Genomic DNA, 23,512 nt, shown 5'->3' on the forward strand with positions numbered 1-23,512 from the left:
AATGGTCGACTTTACATATGTTTGAAATCTATTGTAAATGTCACTAATGTGTTACCACTGTTTTTTAGGTTCCATGTTCACTTGGGACACTTAATCACTATTCTTTTGAATAGCCTGTAAAAGTGTATTTATACTTATAGAAATATTTATTATTGTACATTAAGCTGTGTATGGTCATTTCTCCTTTGGACACCGTTGCAACCCGTAGACATTGTGCATATTGGTACTACATCCTTTGTCAATATTTTTCCACAGGAACCACTGTTTCTGGTTATAATTTATGAAGTGCGAAAGCCCACAAGGATTCTGGGCAGGTGCACAGCTGCAGGACGAGTCGGTTTGTCACGATTGTCGGGAACGGTCCTGGCAGGCAGGGTTGGTGCCAAAAAGTCCACAGCTGGTCCTCAGTTCTCGATTCTTCACTCTAATTTGTCCTCTTCTTCTTGTGTCCATCGAATCTGAGTTCCTAGCGTCAGAGGTGCAATCTAAATACTCAATTTAGGGGAATTAAGGGGAGTGTAAGGTAGTAGCCAATGGACTACTTGCCTTTCGGGTGCCTATACCCCCTATATGACCACTTCCTGTGGGGAGAGGTCATAACACTGACCCAGTGTATCTAATTTCACCAAAAACCAAGAGGGTGGAATTCTACTTTTCGTGTTCACTTTGGGTAGCCCACCTTAGGGGTGTAACTAGCCTGATAGTGAACACTCTTCCTAACTCGCTAATTATCTCGCCTGTCCTTGTGCCAAATGGGGCCTGGACAGGGGGTGGTATTTCCCCTGCCTGGGGGAAGCCAGGGTCGCATATCAAAGGAGGCAGAGGCTGACTACTAGCCATCCTGCTTGGAGGAGGTGAAAACACCACCGATCAGAGCAGGAATTGTATCTGCCCTCAGAGAGCGTTGGCTCTCACCTACAGGGGTCAGAAACCTGTTATTGGTGCAGGCTGGTCTACGCCAGTCAGCCAGTACACTAGAGGTTGGTAGGTATTCAGGGAGGCACCTACTGGCATCAGTAGGGATTTATTAAGAAAATGAGCTGGGGAACTTGGAATGACCAGTGCCCCATACGTCTACTTAAGATGGATTTTTGTCCACTTGTACTATCTAGTAATTAAACTGGTTGAACTGGACAGCACAGGGGTATGCCTGCTCATGCAGAAATGACCACACATGTAATATAATGCACCCTGCCTTAGGGCTGTAAAACCTGCTGTAGGGGTGACTTAGATGCATTGCATGCAGTGACTGAGGAAATTGCACACAAGGTGTGTGCCATGTCAAGTTTTCACTTTTGCCTGCACCATTTCACGCAGCCTGCAATGGCAGTCTGCATGAGTGTGGTGGTGGGTCCCTTAGGGTGGCACAATACCTGATGCAGTCACTAGGGACCCTTTTTAGAGCCCTTGCCCTAGGTACCAGGTTACCATTTACTAGGGACTTACAGGGGTGCTAAAGGGCTTGCCAATTGTTGAACAATAGCACAGTTACCTTGTTTTTGGGAAAGAACACCAACACTGGGGACCTGGTTAGCAGGAACCCAGTGCTCCTCAGTCAAAGGTCCTGATTTACATCCCGGAGGACAGGTAAATCTGTCACAGCGGGGACGGATATCCCGTTTGCCGAAATATAAATCCCATTATATCTATGGGGTGTATATTTCAGCAGATGGCACATCCTTCACCTTTGTGATGGAGTAACCGGTCTGCTGAGATCTAAATCAGGCCCAAAGTTGCATCAAATACCAGGCAAACAATAATTGGCATAGCCAATAGGTCTCGCCTTTGGGGCCTTTAAAGTGTTTAGCCATGCAGCACTTGATGTTGTTGCACCAAGAATATTGTGCTGGATAACTAAACACTTATAAGGTCCCAAAGGCAAGACCTATTGGCTATGCCAATGCTTGTTTTTTTTAAAAAACGGTCGTGACATACAAACACCAGCCGTGTCGATACAATACTGGCCAGGACGCAACACTATGCCGTATTAACTTCTATGTTGTCTATATTAAGTAGCTTCCATTTACAATGTGGGAACACCACCACCTTGTGGACAGTTGTAGTAACAAAGAGCAACAAGGAAGCTATCGACTTCAGGAATGTGAATGAAAGCTCTCGAATCTTGAAAGCTGATGACCCATGACGAGAGAGGAAAGCCATATGGCGTCTCTGCTCGTAAGCGCGTGCCTGCGCACATGCACGCAATCTCTCTGCCACAGTGTAGCACTTTGAAAAGCCCCTTACTAAAAGTGGAGCTGCAGCACATGCGCTGCTCTAGGCTCGACCTAAAAAGGGTGTCATATAGTGCCAAGAAACTTTCACCAGGCTACTGTGTGCTTTATAGCTGCAGTCAAGCAGTAGGTGTCAAAGCATTTTACACTGGGCTCCGTGGCTTACAAAAATTGGGAAGAGCCCTAATGAAGTCTGGGAATTAGAGACTGCGAAAAAAAAAACCATGTGTCTGGGTTCGACTGCGGGACGATTTTAATTGAGGTACACATCTTTCTGAGATGAGCTTAATTATGAGTGAAAAATGAGCCAACTGCCAAAATCTCTACAATGCTGATGTCCTATCTGAACCAATGAAAGCAGGGAAAGATTCTGTTTGCAACATCGCTGCTTGCCCTTTGACTGTGTTTCTTTTTAACACTGAGGTGTCATTCTATACAAAATGACGGTGGACAGTATGGAAGGAACTGTTAAAAGAGCAGGAGTATGCCACTTCATGTAATCTACGAATATATTGAAATCTGGGCTTATAGAAGGTTGCAATGGTTCTGATCAAGATACCAACTTTGATTGGTCTTTGAATTGTTATATTGGTATTGGGGGGAGGGGGTGGTAGTGGGGGGCAAAGTGGGGGGGGGGGGGAGGAGCCCAGCAGTAGACACTATCCCCGCCTTTAATGGGTCGCACATCCCCTGTTTTTTGTCATCTGACATACGTATATTTATCAGAATCCGTGCCTTGTGCATGCTCCCAACTGAATTAGTGGATTGACCCCTATTTTCCCTCTAGACACATGCACACAGTACAATTAGAAATCCTGCGAAAATCAACACATCTCTAGCTACTCCATCTAACAAGAAACATTAGCGAGAATAGTTCTAATGCATCTAACATGGAGCACCAACAAAACTTTCCCTTTAAGCAACCCCACCACAAATATTCGACACAACACTTAAACAGAACTCTGAACTGCCACCCAAGACAGCACAGATATTGCACATGGACTTGGATTATTAATGAGCTCACAACAGAATTCTTGGTAATAAACAAAGCAGGCTGAATGGGGTTACACACAAGCATGGTGAATGGGAGAAAGAGATGGTGGTCGCTTTGCACACATCTTCCGTCAGCACCCAAGCAGCCCCTACATGTACACTCACAACTTCTCAGAGGCGCCATAGAGTTGGGCGTTACCAAGCTCACAACACCCATGAGCTTCACAAGCAATGTACCACTCCATAACACAACATTAATCCAAAACCCTGGTTAAAGAGTTACTATGGGCAAGAAACCAAACTCTCAATTGCCGGAGATATATATTTCACGCTGGGTAATGCACATTCCAATTTTCCTAAATGTATTCAAATTAGTAAAGACTTGAGACAACAAACACCAGACACTACTAACAGTAGCACAATACGAAATATACCCATTAAATCTCACATGTTGACAACACCCACACTACTGCTATCTAACTCCATTAGAAATCTGACTCTAGTCTGTGACTGAATCTTCAAGACCAAGGCATGAAGATATCTCTAAAACATAACGTGCACCGTCACTCCCATCGACTGACTCCCAACAATCCTCCAAGTCATTGGTGAAGAAGGCATCTTTGAAAACAGAAAGCATAGCTCAGTGATAGGCTCATCCAATAAAAGTATCATACTGCCACTGTCTGCTATTAAAGGCTATTTGCCAAGCGTGCTCTAGCAAGAGTCGTCCAAGAATAGGTCTATGAAAGAAGTCTAGGAACTAGTCACCTGGTAAACATCGCAGTGAAGGATGCAGGAGTGAGGGTGGGAGAACGGCAACCAAGGAGTCGCAGGAGCCTCCGAGGACCAAAAACACACAACCTGAGGAGCATAACACTTAATTTAATTTCTTTAAAGCAGCTTCTTTCTCCGTGCCATCAACTAACAGCTCTCTGCACATCTAACACTATTGAAATTGTACTATAAATCAGGTGGGACAGCGTCATTCTGCCACGTCCCCATAATACACAGGTTCTAAGGTGCTTGCCGAGGGTTTTGTGCATCTCTAAACTTGGAACTGTGCAGGATTTATTTTTAAAAAACAACAACAAAAAACAAGACTTTCCATTCTCAAGTGCCATTTCCTTATTTTAGAAGGGAGTTCTTTCATGAGGCATGGAAAATCTCTCCTACCTGAGGGTAGTTTTCTAACTCCATAGCTACTCTATGTTACAAAGACATTAAGTCAGAGCACAGGACAGCAGTGAAGGACCTCATGCCATTGCCAGAAGTTGAAAACCTTGTCATAAGCAAGCCTGTATCATAGGCAACTGCAGCTAAGGGCATAACAAAAGTGGGAGAAAGTCTTTACTCGTCCTCTCCTCATCTCTGAATTTTATGTCACATCAAATTCTGGGACATACTCCGAAAAGGGCATACTTAAGGGAATTCAAAGTATTGCTTTGAAAAACATCTTCTTAGAGCGACATTTATCCAACAGATCCCACCTGCCTCCACACCACCAAGGAGGGTGCGTATAGGATGCAGGACTCCAATCACACACACATTACCTGAAATACTTCATCTGTTACATTATGGACATCCGATAGAGGAGCAGCGTTATCAGTCCACAAGCACTGTCAGCTTCAGGGATTGCAATATCTGCACAGAGGGGCCAATGTCCAAAACACACAACTTAGCCATACAACATGCTCACAGGAACACGACTTGGCATCTATCAACCCAGGGTTCTTAAAGTACTGGGTCAAAAGGAATGGGGGGTGGACATCCCACAGGGGTGAAGCTCGGTGGCGTATCCGCAGCGAAGGCAAAACTCATTTACAGTGATCAGAGAAAAACCAAGACCAGCCTTAACACAGCTTTATGTGCACAGTAAACACAGAAAGGGTAAAAACAATCATGCTGCAGTGACACTAGATCTTTAAGATATGCTCTGCCACATACAAAGGAGGAGGCACTTCAAGCACACCCAACGGGGCTCAATCCATGGCAATATTCATACACACCAGCACAAAAGCGGTTGCTATTTTTCCCCGAAGCGGTTTCTATATGTTGACGTTACAGCACATGTAAACAAGCATTTGCAATGCAGTAGGTCTCGCATTTACGCGAGTTTAAGGTATTGGCATTGTAAATGAAAATGCCTTCTTTTATGTTTTAAAAACAAAAATAAAAGGCATTGTTATTTTCAATGCCAATAGCTCAAACTCGCGTAAATGCGAGACCTATTGCATTGCAAATGTATATAGTATATACTGAAAGATCTGTAGGTATGTGGCGTGATGTAGTATGACCTGAATAACGCAGAGGCAATAGCTGTTGAGTTTCTTTTAACCTTTAGAAATAAGTAGAGTGGTCACTTAAGGGGTTTTACAAGGGTTTATGCGATTCTGCAACACCCGTGTTTTGCGCAGACTTGTAGATTTGCAGAATTTGCCACACAATCCATCTGCTGCATAATTTGCAGATTTAAAAAAATTAAAAAATTGTTTGTAGAACTAACAGATCAAGAGTTAGTGAAAAAAAAAAGCTACTAAACGTGCTATCCTGCAGCTGCAGCCCTTTTGTAACTTTTAATTGTTCACCTCCAGGTGGCTAATTGCAGTATTCTGTTGTTCTGTTGGCACTAGAGAGGTGAAACATTCATCAGTCTGTTATAATGCGTGTTAAAAAGACAAAATTGTGAAATTATGCTTGTATAGAATGTGCCGCATTATGCCACCTAATTTGCCTTTTCTTACCGCATTATGCAAACCTGCTCCCTAATGTTGCCCCCCGTTGCCGCATAATTTCAGTGGCTTTGACTATAAGCAAAAAGTGTTGCTAGAGTTTCCAGTCCCTTCACTCTTCGCCAATAAAAATACTGCCAATATCAATGGTCTGTTATCAGAAAGTTTTATTAAAAAACGACTTTAAATACACAAACCAGAAGTTAACCATGGGTTTATTTATCCACAGTTGAAAATATGGCAGATTCATATAACTATTCTAACGTAAACATTTTTCACGCAAGGCCATTTAAAGGTCTTCCTCACATAGCACGTGAAAGCTTGTTTACATTAACAGAGCAAAACTTCTTTAGGAGTTTCTTTCATTCAGTTTCGACATGTTAACCCTCACCTCACAGCTCCGCATTTCCAAATGAGGCCATGTAGCTGCTCCGGTCCCGCTCGTGTGCGTTTCCCGCCATTGGATGGGCGCAGGTTATCCCAGCTCTACATCAGATTGTCTCAGGTGAGCAGCCCATAGAAATGATTTATGAGGCATTATCACGAGAGATGATGTTCCCGCGCCTCACGGAAAGAGCCGGCCTGCTGAAATCCTCGAATTGTCACTAACACTGGCCATAAAAGAGCGTGAGGGGAAAGTACAAATGCGCGCCCTCCGGCGATGAAGTCATGAACGTGTACTAAATCACTCCACTCGACAGATGGCGGCGCAAGTTTGAGCAGTCTACAAAAAAGAAACCAGGAAAAGGGGGATGAAGTTCAACAAAAGAGCCCTGCGGCTTTGCCGAAGTCATGCGACAAGGATCTGGTGTGTTCTTAACAAATGGTCATCGTTTGTCCAACACAATACGCAGCAGAGGCTACAGAGTAGGTGGTTTGGTCAGTGACATTATACCAGTTTGGTCCTGTTTCCAAAGCTCTATTTTCGGTTCAATGGCACTATATTCACAGGAGCCTCTGTCACTATCACGGCAAACAAAAAACAAGCATTGGCCGCGCGACCGTGAAATTAACGGCCGTGAAAGCGAAAGTAATAGCGATCGCGATCAAAGCGAAAGTGATCTCGATCGCTAGGAAGGGACGCGCTGTGTGGCAAGCATGCGAGTGGTGCGCACGCAGCAGTGATTGGCGGCTGCGCGCGTGCACGCTCGCGTGCACTCTAGCTTTAGGCCACAGGCAGCACTTTAAAAATCCCGAATACAAAATGTCTCTCCGAGCCAGCGCAAGCGCTGGGGCTCAGCGAGACCTAAAAAAATGGAGCCGTGGGTGAATGAGGATTCGCTTTGCAATGCTCAAAGCATCAACAAGAGTTGGCGCGCTCCAATCTCTCCCAGGAGGAGGCTTGGCCCTGCAGTAGTGTACTTAAGCTGACAGCATTTGCAATTTGTCCCACAAGTGTTGAGCACTCAGATACGCATCCTAATAGGCATGCACACAAGCCCTGGCTGAAAAGCATTTATATTCCTGCCAACACTGCGAATAAATTTGTTAGAGACTTGGAAACGTAATGATAAAAGATTAACAATAAAAAAAAACAGAATGATGTAGGGCGTGGGTGTCCAATGTTGAACCACGAGGGCCAGACTGAAGTCAGAGTCTCAGGATAACAATTTAAACTACATTTGTATTCAAGGGATGTAAACCTACTCGTTCAAACATACATCGGATACCCCCTGATGTAGGGGGGGAAAAGCCACACTCACACTCTTCTGAACAGTGTGAACCCAGGCCCTCACAGGTTCACAGAGTACGTCACAAAGGAGAAATATACAATACAAACGTAAATAGCAAAAGGACCAAAGTACTTCTACAGTAACTAGGAGAGCACTCAAAGTATAGACTCTGCCCAGTAAACACCAGATATGGGGCGACTTCAAATTGAGCCAGTTGGCCAATACATAATTCTCACTTCTTATTCAGCAGATAATGGGAAAAAAAGAGTTCTGTTACTTTACTGCAATTATTAATTCCGTTCAGGCCAAAGCTGAAGTTCTCTAGGGCACATCCAAAGTGGAATTAGAAGAGAGGGGCTTTGTCAGAGCACGGGTGCATGAGCATACATGTGAGGACATGTGTTGTGTGTTGCTGTGAACGCGGCTATGTACAAGACAAAGAGGAGGATGTTGAGAGAACGGTTCCACTTTTACTGGGCCAGATAGTCTTTGGCCATTTGCAATAACCCACCACTACACAACGAAAAACAGTCACATAACTCAACCCTGATGCAGGTCCAAAACCAACATTTCCGGAGAACTCGTTAGGAAAGAATACAGAGAATGTTTACAGAGAAGAAGAAAAAAAAGCATTGACATAGCCAATCTGGATCGGCAACAGGAGTGCCCAATTACAGAGACGCAAACGGCGTGTTGTAGCTGGGTCGGGGAATCAACTAATTAGCATGCAGGCTAGCAAATAGGTTCCAATAATTAAAATCATTTTTTATGCTGCAACGGACAAGTGCCGTTTTTTAAAAAAAAAATGGGACTGCTTTTTAATGTGGAACCTTCAAAAGGTTTTCAGTTGGAAGTGTAAACAAGAAGATGAAATAAAATGTCCATGGGAGGAGGGAGCCAAGGGGATAAGAGAGGTGGGAACAGAACCAACTGCCAACCACAGAGAAATCGCAGCAAACAGGTCACCTCCTTGCAGCTAGTGTTTCATCGCTTTACGCCGAATAGCACTCTGCTACTGAAAGACAAGTTTAGTCCGAATCACTTAATTCTATGCAAAAAAAAATGCAGAACATGTACGAAAACACTTGGAGTACTGGTGTTCTATTCAGAATGCCCTTTAAACTATGCACTTTAGTTTTGGTTTAAATCATTTCTAAATCAAGAAACTGCAATTGTAAAGTTTTGTTTCTATTCCAGCGTCAAAAAAAGTTGTCAGGAGGTATCCTGAACTAGTATCGACAACTTTTAACACAGGTTTTAGAGGATGACTCCACTTTCGCCCTCTCGTCCAGAACTTTCTAGAACATTGGTCAGTAGTGATCGCGATCACGCGAAAAGAAAAAACAAGACTAGAGCTCGCATCAGGAGTAACAAGCATTGATCGTGATCAAAGCGAAAGACGTGCGGCCGTGTGGTGCTAATGACCCGTGCAAGGCGGCTGCGTGCGGGCACGCTCGCATGAATGCAAGCGCTAGGCCAGCCAGTAGCACTTTCAAAACTCACCTACTAAATGTCTCTCCAAGCCAACGCATGCACTGGGCTCAGCGAGACCTAAAAATGGGGGTGACCAGGTCAAAAAGAGGCACTTTCCTACAGTATGTAATTACATTGCGAGTATAGCCACTGATGCGCATGTGGTGTAATGTCTTGCCAGTTGCATAACAATAGCCCCTGCAGCACTGGGGGCTCCGAACTCCAGGGGGCCCCCATCAGGACTGGGTACGGGCAGCGGCTGGGAGATTCTGACTGGGTCCGGAACGTCCGGATTACTCATTTGCCTTCCTGTACTTTGCAGGGGGCCCCTCAAGTTTCGTTAGGCCAGTGTCTTGCATGCTGTTGGTTTGCATTGCAGTGGCCTATATTCCTAATTCATATATAGTATTTCTTATATAAATAAGTTACACCAGCCTATTAAGAGAAGAGTTACCAATGACCTTATGCAATATACTTTTAGTGTCACTGAACTGCCTTTACATGTAGAGATTTTGTTTTTCTGAGTTTTTGAACTCGTTGTAACGATTTTCTATTTTTTATCCTCTGAAGTGCCCAACTTATTTGTATTACTTTGTTGAAGCTCAACACATCACATACAATCATATATACTGGTGAAGAGATATATAATGTAGTAGTAAGTGGCTATAATCCATAGAAATGTTAGTTTTTTGTGTATCGATATATCCATTGAGAGTCAGTCAGAGGTTCTCAGAGCTCCCCCTCCCAGTCTACTCTAACCAGGTAAGAGCGTCCCATTCTGCATTGTGATTGGCTATCATGGAGTCTAGAGACCTGTCTAGTGACATCAGATGAGGTTATGAATTGAGTCAATGGTAAATATTCGATCCGTCTCAGTAGTTTGTCCTTCATGCTACGTATCCTGGCATGAATGAAAATATCCAGCATGATGGCATCCATCTTGGAGCGAAATTCTTGAAATGTCATAAATTTCTAATCTACATACAGGTGACCCATGTTCGTTCTTCATAGCCATCTTCTACACAGCATTCTGTACAGCCCGCTTGGCCATTGACGGTAGCAACGGGTTATGTACCAACTTAAGAGCCAGTGACTAGCATGAACCCCTGGTTTTACAGTACAGGGATCTCGAGGGCCAGCATGTAGTAGCAACAGTTTTAATCTCTCCTTTAGGGTTTGGGTAGGCCTAATGTGAGCAAGGAGACCAGGGAATCCCATTAGTTTGATCTTGTTTGAAGGTATGGTATGCAGGCATCTGAGTTATACCAAAATTAGGCACAATTACATTGTACCACGAAATAGTACATTTCTGGGTCCGGTACCCTCCTCTCGCATAGGGGGGCACGAGCGTGCTCGAAGCAGTGCTCGCTGGTCTATTTCAAGTGCCCAACTTTGATACTTAGCATTAACATATATGCTTCTTTCTGGTTAGTGATTGAAGGTGGGTTTCAATGTGTTTCTTCCATGGGCATGTGTTGTGGTGAAGTTTTTTTATTTTATCCCAAACAGTAATCAGGGGTGATCTTTATGCATCCCAGGCATTATCTATGCAATTTTATTGAACTGACATTTAAAGCACCGTCTGTCAGAAAATGCCTAGTAATTAAGCAGAGGATGAGTTAAGTCTAAACTTTGGCATGTAGACAAAGCATTTCTGAAATTAAAATGGACACCAATGAACACGGAGAGTCTGGCGCAATCTGAATCAAGCAAAACTTACTGAAATATTTTCCTCACGATGGTGAGCAGGTCTTGACAAATTCTGATTTGAGTTTAAAATCTATCCATAATTTCTATCACAATTAAATTGTTGTAAGGGGATTTGTATTGATTTCTATCTAAAACATCAACTCTCCTTTGATTGGGGTGGAGACAATCATTATAAATTATAAGTTGTTTGAACACTACAGTTTATTGAGGCCCTTATTACAAGTTCAGAGCTGAATTCCGACCCCTGTGCAAAATTATGAGTTGTGTGATAATTGCCACACCCTCGCAGGGGTTCATACTACCCAGTTTGATTGTACGAAAAGCAAAGTCAGAAAGATAAAAGGATGAATAGGGTCTGCGAACTTCAAACCGGCGACCTTCAATTTACTGAGATGTCAGCATTGGGCGCATGGCTCAATAAGCCATCTTGCCAGCCAGTCTCCAGCTTATTGCACACTTGTCACACATTCTTAACTCCTTGAGTGCTCATGACGGCTCCCGGCCGTCATGAGTCACAGTAGGCGTGTGCTCATGACGTCCGGGAGCCGTCCGAATGTTGCTGCTCCGCCCATGCGGTATTAATTCACCACCTCTGCGAGAGAATTCATTAGTGGGTGGAGTTCGGACGGCTCCCGGCCGTCATGAGCACACACTCACCGTGATTTATGACGGCCAGGGGCCGTCCTGAGTACGGGAGCACACGCCTAGCCCCGCCCCCTCTCGCACTGCGACGGAATTTGCCCCGCGGCGAAGGGGTTAAAGACATCTTTTACACTAGGCGAACTAAGTTCTATCACATACTCATAGAACCAATGGTGATAAACATAGGGGTGGAAAAAGAAGAAGCAGGGCTCGGTGAGATAACTTCAAGGCAGGGGTGGCTGACCCCTCTGGGATGTGGTAGAACAGCAAGAGGGGAGATGGGACATAAATACATTTAAAACAAGCATTTGCAATGCAATAGGTCTCGCATTTACGCGAGTTTAAGCTATTGGCATTGTAAATGACAATGCCTTTTATTTGTTTTAGAAACGAAAACGAAAACAAAAATAAAAGGCATTGTTATTTGCAATGTCAATAGCGGATACTCGCGTAATGCGAGACCTATTGCATTGCAAATGCTTGTTTTTCCCATTGCAGGTACCGGGGTGTATCGTTACGCATTGTATTATTTCTCCTTTGCCCAGCACAGGATTAAATCGTTACACAGTGCACTATTGTTTGTCTATTGCAACGTGTGTGATTCTATCATTGTAACCAGCCTAGCATGTTGAAAGCGGTGGTTGAGATTTGAACCTACCAGTCAGCCAGAAGAAATATTACCCTTTATTCTATTTTGGCTTATGTATCATGTGGTCTGAACGTATATATTTTTGTATAAAGTTTATACTTGTTTTTATCAAACTTGTGTGGAGTTCATTTGTGGTGTCACCAGGGGGCTGCTGTGGGCGTGGTTGCACATACTGAACACTATTGCCTTGGAGATAGGCCTGGCTGCTCTTGCCAAGCTACTAAGGGGGTGAGCAGGGCTATCTCAAACGGTGTCCTTACTTGGCCTAACGTTGAGTGGGGAGCCCCGGATCGCGCACTTAGTGACAGTAGTGCGGGACTGGGACTACGGCTTCCAACACACAGTGAATGGTGCATCTTCATAGGATGAAGAAAAGTGGAATCGCAACCTGTGGTAAGTTAATGTGGCAGAATGTGGGCTCTGTAATGGTCCTACATTTTTATCTCTTACATCATTGTATTTTTACCTGGTTTTCTCCCTTGGCTAAGATTGTTGATGTTTGTATTACATTCCATATTCTAAACGGTGTGTTGGGCAGTTGTAATCCTGCTGCAGAGGTGTTTGGATGCTCCAATAAATGAACACAACTTTTATCATAAATTTGTGTGCACAGCTTCTTTTGATCCATGACACTACCTCGACATAGGGATGGGCATTATAAGGAAAGGTGCCAAACCAATTGCTCCCATGCTCAATTTACAGGATAGGCAAGCCTGCTTTCCCAACGGCAGCATGTTCACGGTTTTATGAGTGAGCACCTCGGAAGATGATGGCAGACCAATTACCCAATTTAGGGTTACAAATTCACCAAAATTTCAATGATACATCCTCTTTGACAGGCCTCTGTGTAAACTATCGTAGTTCCTGTCAAGGAACTGCGCGGAAGTGTCTCTGTGCGGGTCTGTGGCTGACCACCCTCACCACATAAGGCAGACTGCTAATGTGGGTCTGTGAAATACATATTAGTTCTGGAAACCTAAGATGGTGGTGGAGTGGCACAGCAACAGGAAGTGGACGGAGTGAAGAGGGTGCAGAGCAGTGATCGCTCCTCCGCTATGGCAGAGGAGTGTCGCCCCACTGCTTTTAAGCAGTGCATAGTTGAAACATAAAATGATAGTAACTTTGCATCATTATCATTTTATGCTTTGTGCTGCTTTGCAGGCGGGTGAGTGGGCGGGCTGCCCTGCTCTCGGAGCAGGGTGGGGTTGGAGTGGTTTGCCTACTCCTAAGTACGCAATGACTGTTTGGTCGGCTCTCTCGGGCCGCCAAACAAGTCATGCGCACTTTCCCCGTTCTCCACGCATGCTGCATTACAGACTGTGTGGAGGACATGCCCACCCTTCGAGCCCCTGGCTGAGCTCCATGTCACAAGCGCTCAAACCACTCACAATTCTGCATTGCAGCGTTGTGATTGGCTTAGGGAAAGCAGCCTGGCTGCCTGAGTCCTGTTCCTGGAGTCGGAGGGAGTAGAGCAGGAGCAGAGATGCAGGACACGGGACCCGGTGGCAAGGAAAGTTTATTTTTTTTATTCACCCCCATGTGACACCCCCACTGCACCCCCCCCCCCGTGACCTCTACTGCGACACCCACCCCGTGACACCCCACAACCCCCCTCGCCGGCCGCCACTGGTGCACAGGGGAGGAGTCATGGGAAAGAGTTGGAAGTGGTCAGGGCTAGGAGGCAGGAGAGAAACCTGAGTTTGGAGACAGGGTGTAACATGATGGGAAGGGAAGTGCCGACACAGATGTTTCATTGGCGGCGGCTCCCGCCATAAAGTAGGGTGAGACGTTGGTGGTGTTTCTTCCACCACACCATCATTTTGTTGGTGTATCCGTCAAACTCTAAATCAGCTCCCAAGTGTAGCTTTATCATGAATTGATGGAAAAAACACGATAATTTGTTGAACCAAATATGTTCATCCTTGAGGATTAAAAGTATAACTTGGGCTTTTAATGGTTTCATTACTTGGCAGGGCAGCCACTTGTCACCTCCACAATTTCATGTTCAAGTGAGGGGTCGTTTTATCCTTTCGTGTTTTGACTTTTTCTTTCATGCAAAATGAGGCTTAGGAGATGAAAGCAAATTTGCTGCTCCTTCTGACACTTGAAAGCTCACAGCATGTGCTCATGGCAAACGAAGAAATAAACTAGCGATGAAAACAGAGCACTGGAATGCGTGTTTGTTCGAGTGTGATTGCCAGTGGTATGACCCTCGCAGGCTTTGAAGTAGATACTGGGTACTTTGTCATGAATTGCAGATAACTAGCAGACTCGGTAACGTCGTCCATGTTACTGTGGAGAGAAACTGTTTGCACTGGGAGTGCGCGCGCAGTAAAACTCCTTCTTTTCCCATGAAACTCACAGCGGCAACATTTCAGCAAAAGGGCAGTTAATGTTACATCAAATGCCCTTTGATCTTCATGACCCCCACACGAGTGGCATCACACAACTTTTTTTCAGAGGTGAATATTGTACAATGCTCCTTGAAACGTCGATGACATTACATGTTAATAGCAGCGAGTGATTGATCCGGAGCTGTCAAACACGGTGACTAAAATAGATAAATGTTAGAGCACTTACAACATGCCTGGACTAGGTCACACAATTATTTTCTTTTTTTTAAACACGAGGAGATGGGAGTGATCTGACCAGAATCACAGGATGTTGAGCCTAAGCCCAGATTCAAAACCGGTGGCCAGAAGTACGACCGTTTTTTTTGTGGCTACAAACAAGAAATCGGCCGGTTTGCAACCGCAACAAGCTTTCGCCACGCGGCCACGAAAGTGAAAGTGATCGCGATTGCGATCGCGTGCTGCCGAGGAAAGACACATGGCGCTGCGCGCGTGCACGTTCACGTGCACTGAAGCTTTAGGCCACGGCAGCACTTTGAAAATTCCAACTATAAAATGTCTCTCCGAGCCAGCGCAAGCGCTGGGGCTCAGCGAGACCTAAAAAACGAATAAATTGAGACTTACTTAACGCTGTGTTTCTCCTCTCCCGATCCCCGACTGGCATGCTCACTGCGCAGGTTCCCAGATGCCATTCCCAGCACTGCTCTCATGCTGGGATTGGTCTGAGCAGCCTGCTTTGTGGCTCAGACCACGCCTGGAAGCCTGTGGCTGCATAACAAAGCTGGGTGGAGAGAGGCTAAGTGCACATAACAGTTAGGTTGGCCTAAAACAGCCGGCCAAACCGTCATGCACACTTAGTAATGCCCACTACTCCTCTTCATGAAACTCGGGGCCGGCCGGGCCCCGCGACTCGGCTTCCCAGCAGAGGCAACGCTGAAAAAGAAAATGATAATAAAATAATGTTATTATAATTTTCTTTTTTACTGCTGCCTCTGCTGGGTAGCAGCAGTGGGACGGCACTCCTCCACCATAGCGGAAGAGCCGCCCCTGCTTCAAGGCACTATATTCCTCACGAAAGAGGTACAGTAAGGAACCAAACTCAACAAACATTCCACCACTCGGTCCTACACATTTATTTACCACACGCCCACAGAACACACACTCTTCGCACACACATATTCCTCGCTGCTTCGACCACTCTACCATAATAAAGGTAATCTGATAAGAAATAAAGAAGGAATTCACCGCACCCAAGTTTACAAAAGGCGAGGAGAGTCTGAGGAGCTTTAGATGAATGTGGTCGTCTTTATCGAGTGCTGCAGCGAGCCCGTTTTGTCATAACCCTCCCTCTATATGTCCTGTTTGAGAACTTCTATAGCAGAGTGCATGGGTGACTAACCTTTCTAACCACATGTATGTAAAGAAATAAGGAAGTTCGTCTTTATAGGGACAGTTTATTTACTAGAAATGCTACTGTGTAGATAACCCACTCATGTGCGATACATCAAGGCCTACAAAAGTGTCAGCTTGAGCCTTAAGTATATTAATTTCTTCAATGTTTCACTTTCAGCTGCATGGAAAAGACATTGAAGAGGTCATTAAAAGTGAAACATCAGGAAGCCTGAAGAAGGCCTACCTAACTTTAGGTAAACTTAAAGCCGGAACCTTTCCTTTATTTCTTTTTTCTTCACAAGATTGTGTGTTGTACAGGTTACCTCTTCAGTCTAGTTGGTCAGTCCTTCCTCTTGTGCACACCATATCACTGTCTATCAATGAAGAGTTGAGATCATGTCTCTGCTTCTGCAGAGCAACCGCTTCATAATGGCATTGTGTCTCCAAGAGCAGCTCAGCGCTCCTGACTGACACACATCCACCAAGCAGATCAATTGGCACAGTCAGGCAGACAGCCGGAGCACCCGACAGTGGACTGAGAGCTGGTACATGCCCTCTATCTGGCCACATTTTTGCTTTGTGAATCATGCTCCGTGTTTTTGCACCTACTGCTTTGTGTCTGCTCAGATGTTTCCTCTTCTATTTCTCTAAATATATAACCTACATGGTAGCATGCAGCTAACTTTCTTTTTAAAGATTTACCATTAAAAATGGTGCACCCTGATTATTGACACCAGAATATCGAAGGGACCCAACATCGAGTATAAAATTTTGAATATAAAATACCGATAAGTAAGTCTAGATCTTCGATACCTAACTTTCCATATATGTATCTTGTTGATATATAGATATATGTGTATATATATCTTCCAGATACGTAGATGTGGAGTTAGGATTAGTAAATCTATTCTTCCCTATATGCACTTACCCAGGGCCGGCATTCGGGCAGTGCGGCTGGTGCGGTCGCAAAGGGCGCTTACCTGTGGAGGGGGGCGCTGTGACCTCAGGGGGGCGCTGTGTTTAGCAATATCTTATGATGGGAGAGATAAGGAGTACTTTTGCAGGTGGTAGGAGAGAATCCGAAGAGGTGGTCATGGGATGTGGGGGCACCAAAAGTGATTGTCGCACAGGGCGCCATCAGCACTAAAGCCGGCCCTGCACTTACCTTTCTGTATTTTATCCCTCAATATTCGGTCCTCGCTGTTTTTGCGCCACGATATTCTGGGGGTTGATACTTAATAGCACAAGCTATTGAAACAGAGGTGCTCTTGCTGGAGTGTAGTATATGAATTAGAACATTTAGCTAAATGTTAAAATAATCCAATCTTAAGGAAATGGTAGTATGTCCATCCTGTCCCGGTCAGAGTACTATAATATTGGCTGTGTCCAGGGAAACATCTTTGGTATGTTTATGAAATTGAAAACCATGTTTTATTAGTAACCTTAATGAAGGACTGTGATGAATGAATTTTTTGAAATGGAGGAATCCGAAGACATAACAGGGCGCATGTAATGCTGTTGCTCGTTTGCCTCTGTCTAGTGAGATGTGCCAGGGATTGTCATGGCTATTTTGCCAAACGACTGCACAAGGCCATGAAAGGAGCAGGGACAGACGAAGACATGCTAATCCGCATCCTTGTGACCAGGGCAGAGGTAAGACTCACTAACAACATCCTTAGTTGATGGCGCTAGGCGCTAACATTGTTTGTACCAGTGGTCTTTTCAGGTTTATAGAGAGGGTGCAAAATTGAAGCCCAATTTATTGGATGAAAAAATGTACAAAATTGGATTAATGTATTGTCTTGTCTAACCAATCTCATGTTGGTCTGTTCTCCATAAACGAGTTTTCACATGGCGGGATATATCACTTTGGGATTTGCATAAGTCCGTGCCTGTTAAAATGTCTTATCCAAATATTTTTCAGAGTCTGAGTAATTCAGAGTCAAACCGGAGGTGGCGAGGTCCTGTTAGAACACACTCAAGAGTCCGCATAAGTTAAACAGTTAGCAAAGTATTTATTTATTTATTTTAAAAGTTTTATACAGCGCTGGCTAGATCCAGGGGTAAGTATCAGAGCGCTTTACAGGAGTATGAGGAGGAGCGGAAATAAAAAAACATTTGTTCAATGAAATAGCAATAAGAACCATTAGATCAAACAGAACAGATACATACTGGTGCTATTTACAAAAAAAAGATTAAATTACGCTAAAGAGGGCGATGGGTATTTGGGCTAGGGTGGGTGGATAAGGAGGAGGTAAGGGAAGGGGATGAAGTATAGGAGGTGTGAGACAGTGGGAGGGGGTGTGAAAGGGTAGATGTTGGTCGAATAGATAGAGGTAGGGAGGAGGGATTAGGGGGGAGGGGAGAGAATAGCGTGAGAGTGGTGAGTAAAGAGGGGAAATGGGGAGAGACTGGAGGGCAGTAGAAGGGAACTTGACGGGTGAGCAGAGTGGGAGTCAGTGTCCGAGGCTAGTATTATGGACCCCAATATTTGTTAAGGAGGTGCTGTTTTAGGTCTTTTTTTGAAGCAGAAGTACGAGGGGTTACAGCGCAGGTCTTTAGGCAAGGTATTCCAGATGGTAGGAGCGTTTCCGGAGAAGGAGCGAGATTGTGTGCATTTCTTCTTTAACAGAGGAGGGACTAGAACAAGGGCGTTGGTGCTTCTCGTCGGTTGAGCACAGCCAGCTTTGTGGATGTTTATCAGAGAGGTACCGCGGGGTGTTTTGGTGCAGTGCTTTGTGCGTGATGCATGCAATCTTGTAGGTGGATCTGGCTTCAACGGGTAGCCATTTGAGGGTTTTGAGGGCAGGAAAGATGTGGTCAAAATGTTTGTAGTCGGAGATGAGTCTAGCAGCTAGGTTGAGCATAGATTTGAGGGGTTCTAGGTGGACTTTAGGTGTTCCAGTGAGGATGGCGTTACCATAGTCAATTCTCCCAGCGATTGGACAACAGATTTGAAGTCGTCAGCAGGGATGAAGGGTTTAATTTTCTTGAGGTGGCAGAGGGTGAAGAGTGCTCCTTTGGCCGAGTTTTATGGTGATGCTGAGAGATTTAACTTAGTTGGAAATGGTGAGTGAGCAGTTGAGAGCATTAAGGTCGGAGATCCAGTCTTGTATCGGAAGTGGGTTGTTTTTAGGAGAGAAAAGAATGATTTCATTTTTTTAGGGCTGAGTTTAAGATGATTGTGTGGAACCATGATTGGATCTTAGTCAGGGTGTCATTGAGGTGAAGGACATCAGCGCGAGATTTAATCTTATAGTAAAGTTGAGTGTCGTCAGCATAGAGGTGGCAGTTGATTCCTGCTTGTTTGAGAATGAGGGTAAAGGGTTCCATGAAGAGGTTGAAGAGAGTGGGAGAGAGAACAGATCCCTGAGGGACACCGAGGGAGATAGGCGTAGGGTTAGAAAGGCAGTCATCCATTTTGATTTGTTGAGGTCTGTGTTGGAAAAAGGAAGTGAACCATTTGAGGACATGGCCATTGAGGCCAAAGCGGATTTTAAGAGTGTTAAGTAAGGCAGAGTGGTTAACTGTATCAAAGGCAGCAGAGAGGTCGAGGAGAATGAGTAGACAGGACTCACCATTGTCGAGGGAGTGATGGATGTCATCAACTATATTAAGCATGGCAGATTCTGTGCTGCAGCCTTTTCTAAAGCCAGATTGCAATGAGTCAAAAAGGTTGAAAGTGTTGATGTGATTATCCAGTTGGAGCAGGGCGCATTTTTCAAGAACTTTGGAGAGAAAAGGAAGGTTGGAAATAGGGTGGAGATTATTTGGGTCGTTAGGGTCGGTATTGGAATTTTTGGGAATGGGCGTGATTTGACCCAGTTGCAGGGAGGCAGGGACACACCCCGTGGCCAGGGATGAGTTGATAATAATGGTCCAATATGGGGCAATGATATGTTTTAGGTCTTGGACAAGGTTTGATGGTAGAGGGTCTTTGGTGTGAGAGGATGGTTGTAGCTTAGTGATGATGTTATAGACTTCATGTTCAGTAAAAGGATGGAAATTATGCCAGGAGGCCTTATTATTTTGCTGGGGGATAGAGGGGTTGGATTCAGGAGGGAAGGTAACGAGAGAGAGATGTGAAGAGTCAGGGGGAAGAGTTGATAAGGATGGAGATTCAGGAGAAATGTCATAGGAAAATAGTGGGTTGGGTGAGAGGGGATTTGAGAGGAAGGATTTCTCAATTTTGGTGATTTTATCAGAGAAGAAGATTGAAATTTCCTCCCGTTTCTCAATTGAGGCTGTCAATTTTGGGGGGCAGATGATGTTTGGTTTTTGACGATGCTGAACAGTTCTCCGGGTCTATTTTTGACCCGATCAAGTTGTGCACCGAAAAAGGAAGCCTTTTCATTGAAGATGTGTTTTTTGTAGTTGGACCTAGCGGATCGGAGGAGGGCTAGATGGGAGGGGGACGGGTGTTGCCTCCAAGTTCTTTCAGTAAGTCTAAGAGTGCGTCTTTCGCTGTAGAAATCAGAGTTGAACCAGGATTTGGAAACAGGAAAGTAATCAATAGGGTGAAATATGTTGGTGCCTTTGTTGGTGAACTGACCTTGCAGTATGTTCATTCCTTAGCTGAAGAAACAGAAGTAGCAGAAAACAATGTCAAACTCTGATCTCAATGTACATCTTTGTATTGTATTATGTAAATGTCATAAAAAGATGTTTTTAAAAAAAGTAGCAGAAAACAATGACTTTGCATTCCTAATTCTAAAGTTACACATAACTATTCTAGCAAAGAGCAGTTAGTTACTTTAGTAAAAGTGAGCTTAAAGGGGTCTGGTTGGCTGATTTCTGCTTCTTCATCAATTTATCAATTTGATTTTACATTCTGCTCAGTCAAATCACCAACATTCAATATAGTTTTGCAGAGGAAGCAAGTGGCCATAGTATGAAATTGTGAACTGCTCCAGCTTTCAGAACCATCAAGGCAGCATTTTTGTGAAACGGGCGTCCATTGCTTTTGAAATTCCTACTAGAACTTTAAAATTGACTATAAAACAACTACTCCCCCCCCCCCCCCCCCCAGAAGCATAGGTGTATGGGAACTGAAGCCATAGGTTTTACAAGGATGCATTTAAAGTCCTTTGACCATAAGTCCCAGGAAAACAAGAAGAAAAGCAGAAATCTACAAATCACACAATTGTAACTTACATATACACCTAAACAAAGCCAGAGAGGTTTGAGAGGAAACATTTTTGGACTTGTTATATGGCTCAAGAAAGGGCAGGGAAGTTTGTGTTTTAAGTGGGTGTCCAGGTCAGACGTTTTCCAGAGAACCACTGCTTTAAGACCTCACTCTAGTGTCTGAGGTGCACCAGGGTCAGCTGGGAGTTCACTGTATGAGAGACATTTAGAAAGCATGGGGCACACAACCCTGACCAGCACTGGCCTCTCTTTAGTAGACATACCTCCAATGATAAGAGTGAACATGCAGAAATAGCCAAAGTGCAAACCGAATCTCAGAGAGCTTATAATGTACCAGAGTGAGAAATAGTAAGTAATTAGCATGTGTATAGTGTGCAACAGCAACCAGTGTAGCATTCTAATTATGTTACAAATATATGCAGACCTGAATGTTTGACTGGAGATCTGTGTGGTTGTAGTTTGACGAATGTGGGGAGAGTTGGGAAAGATAGGAGAGGTTCTGGGACTGACACTCTACAGCTGTTACAGCCGGAGACCTTGTAGGTTAGGAGTGTCCAATGTAGGTCTAGGGGTGCTGAATTACACCAAATTTACATGATAGCCAACAAAGTAGATAAAATATTTGTGATCAATGTTTTGTAACAGTGTCATATGTTGATATCAGGAATCTCTGGCATGGATTTGGCCCTCCTTCACCTACACTGGACACCCAGTCACGGCTCCTCGTGGGAGCACTGCGGGGCGGTGGGGCAGGGTGGGGGAGGGGCAGGGTGGGGGGTAGTAATCTCCGGCATAAGGCCGAACAGAGTTCAGTTAATAAATAAAGCAAATTTCATTGCAGCGCGCGCAATGAAATTCGTTTTATTTATTTATTAACAGAACTCAGTTCTGCCTTATGCCGGAGTTTACTACCCCCCACCCTGCTCCTCCCTGCCCCAACCCACCGCCCCGCAGCACTCCCACGGGGAGCCACAGCTGTGGACACCCCTGATGAAGGGCAGCTATGAGCTGCAACATGTCGGGACGTGTGTTGGCTAAATTGGCCAGATGATTTTAGGTAACCTATGGATATACGGAAAAATGCATTGTAGGTGCTAAATGTTTGGATTCTTCAATGTTCCAGTGGAAGAATTGTTTTAAAAATAGTGTTCTGAAAAATATTATTTTGGTATCTCAACAGATTGACCTTCAAACAATAAAGGAAAAGTACCAGCAGATGTACAGCAAATCCCTGGTTGACGCTGTTAAATCAGATACATCTGGAGATTTCAGCAAGTTACTGCTGGCATTGCTGCACTGAACTATCCCACCCTGATGCTATGTTATGCTCAACACCAGAGCCTGAAATAAGGACCCAAAAGGGAGAAGTCACTGTTCAGTCTTGGTCTAAATTAAAAGGCCTGAGTAACAAAGATGTTGATGTGACTTACTCTTGTGGTATTCTTGAATTCCAGGAGTAAACCTGAAATAAGGCAGGAGAATTACAGGAGTAATCCTCGCTTACTCCTGAAATTCAGGAGTATGCCAGGAGTACTGCAAGAGTAATTCACACCAAATCTTCGTCCCCAGTGTCTTATTTTATAAGGCGGCTTGTGCACATCTTAATCTTTGGTTGACACAAAAATAAAAGAGAGTGAGAGAGTGAGTTACGTTGTTGATCTCATTGCTATTGTGAAAAATCAACCTATTTTCAGAAAACGATAACATTATTTGTTGGCAGACGAGCACATCTGGTGATATTCTCTCCTTACAATTAGTAATCGAGTTTATACTTCAAAATATTGAAAAAGAGAACCACGCAATTCATTCCCACAAACATTACATTTTTACATTTTCACATTTGGAGTTTTTCTGTTTTCTCTAATTACGGCCAAATGGATTTATAACAGATGTATGAAACAGAAACATCTACTACTTTACAATAGTACATGTTGTTGTGACCACAGAGCACTCGGACTCTTTCTAAGAGATTCAGGTTAAGCTCTAATGTTCCTATGAAAAAATAGATAAACATCCTCAGGACCAAACCATTGTGATTGTTGGGTTTATGATTGTGGACGGGAAGATCAATTGACATTTTTGAAGAAAAAAAAAACATAAATTACCTTTACATATGCTTAGATTGTGTTAACTACTTTTGAAATATAGGAAAGGAGACGTTTTCAAGTAATGTCTATTGGAAAGAGTTTTGTTATATTCTAAATATACTTGTTTTGTATAATGACTGGACCGCGTATTATGTACACTATGTCGACACCAGAAGCAACAGAAAACTATTAATAAACTTGTGTTGAATTACAATATTGTTGTTACTGATGTTATCTAAAGTTAACCTTAACTAGAGTGGATCTCAGGAACTCTGACTGGGAGCTGGTAGTCTGTAATGTTGGCGGCTAGCCCGATTCTTAAAAAAGTTACAAATCTTTTGTGTGTGACACCTACCCATTTTTAAAATTAACAATTACCTTATTCACAAAGTCATTTGGCAAACATTGGCAAGGAAAGGTCCTACTTGCCTAAC

At 44.0% G+C, this 23,512-nt stretch overlaps 1 protein-coding gene across 2 annotated transcripts in view; it reads left to right on the forward strand.

Annotated features, from left to right (window-relative positions):
• ANXA13 (annexin A13) overlaps positions 1-23,292 on the forward strand; it is a 164,739-nt gene extending 141,447 nt beyond the window's left edge. For both annotated transcript variants that reach the window (XM_085604991.1, XM_085604990.1), the window contains exons 9-11: positions 16,022-16,097; positions 17,384-17,496; positions 22,172-23,292. In XM_085604991.1, coding sequence (XP_085461117.1) covers positions 16,022-16,097; positions 17,384-17,496; positions 22,172-22,291 — 309 coding nt within the window. In that variant the 3' untranslated portion in view covers positions 22,292-23,292. The remainder of the gene's footprint in view (positions 1-16,021; positions 16,098-17,383; positions 17,497-22,171) is intronic.
• The last annotated feature ends 220 nt before the right edge of the window (positions 23,293-23,512 follow it).

The sequence above is a fragment of the Triturus cristatus genome, chromosome 5_1 (assembly GCF_964204655.1).
Source record: "Triturus cristatus chromosome 5_1, aTriCri1.1, whole genome shotgun sequence".
Classification (NCBI taxonomy): Eukaryota; Metazoa; Chordata; class Amphibia; order Caudata; family Salamandridae; genus Triturus; species Triturus cristatus.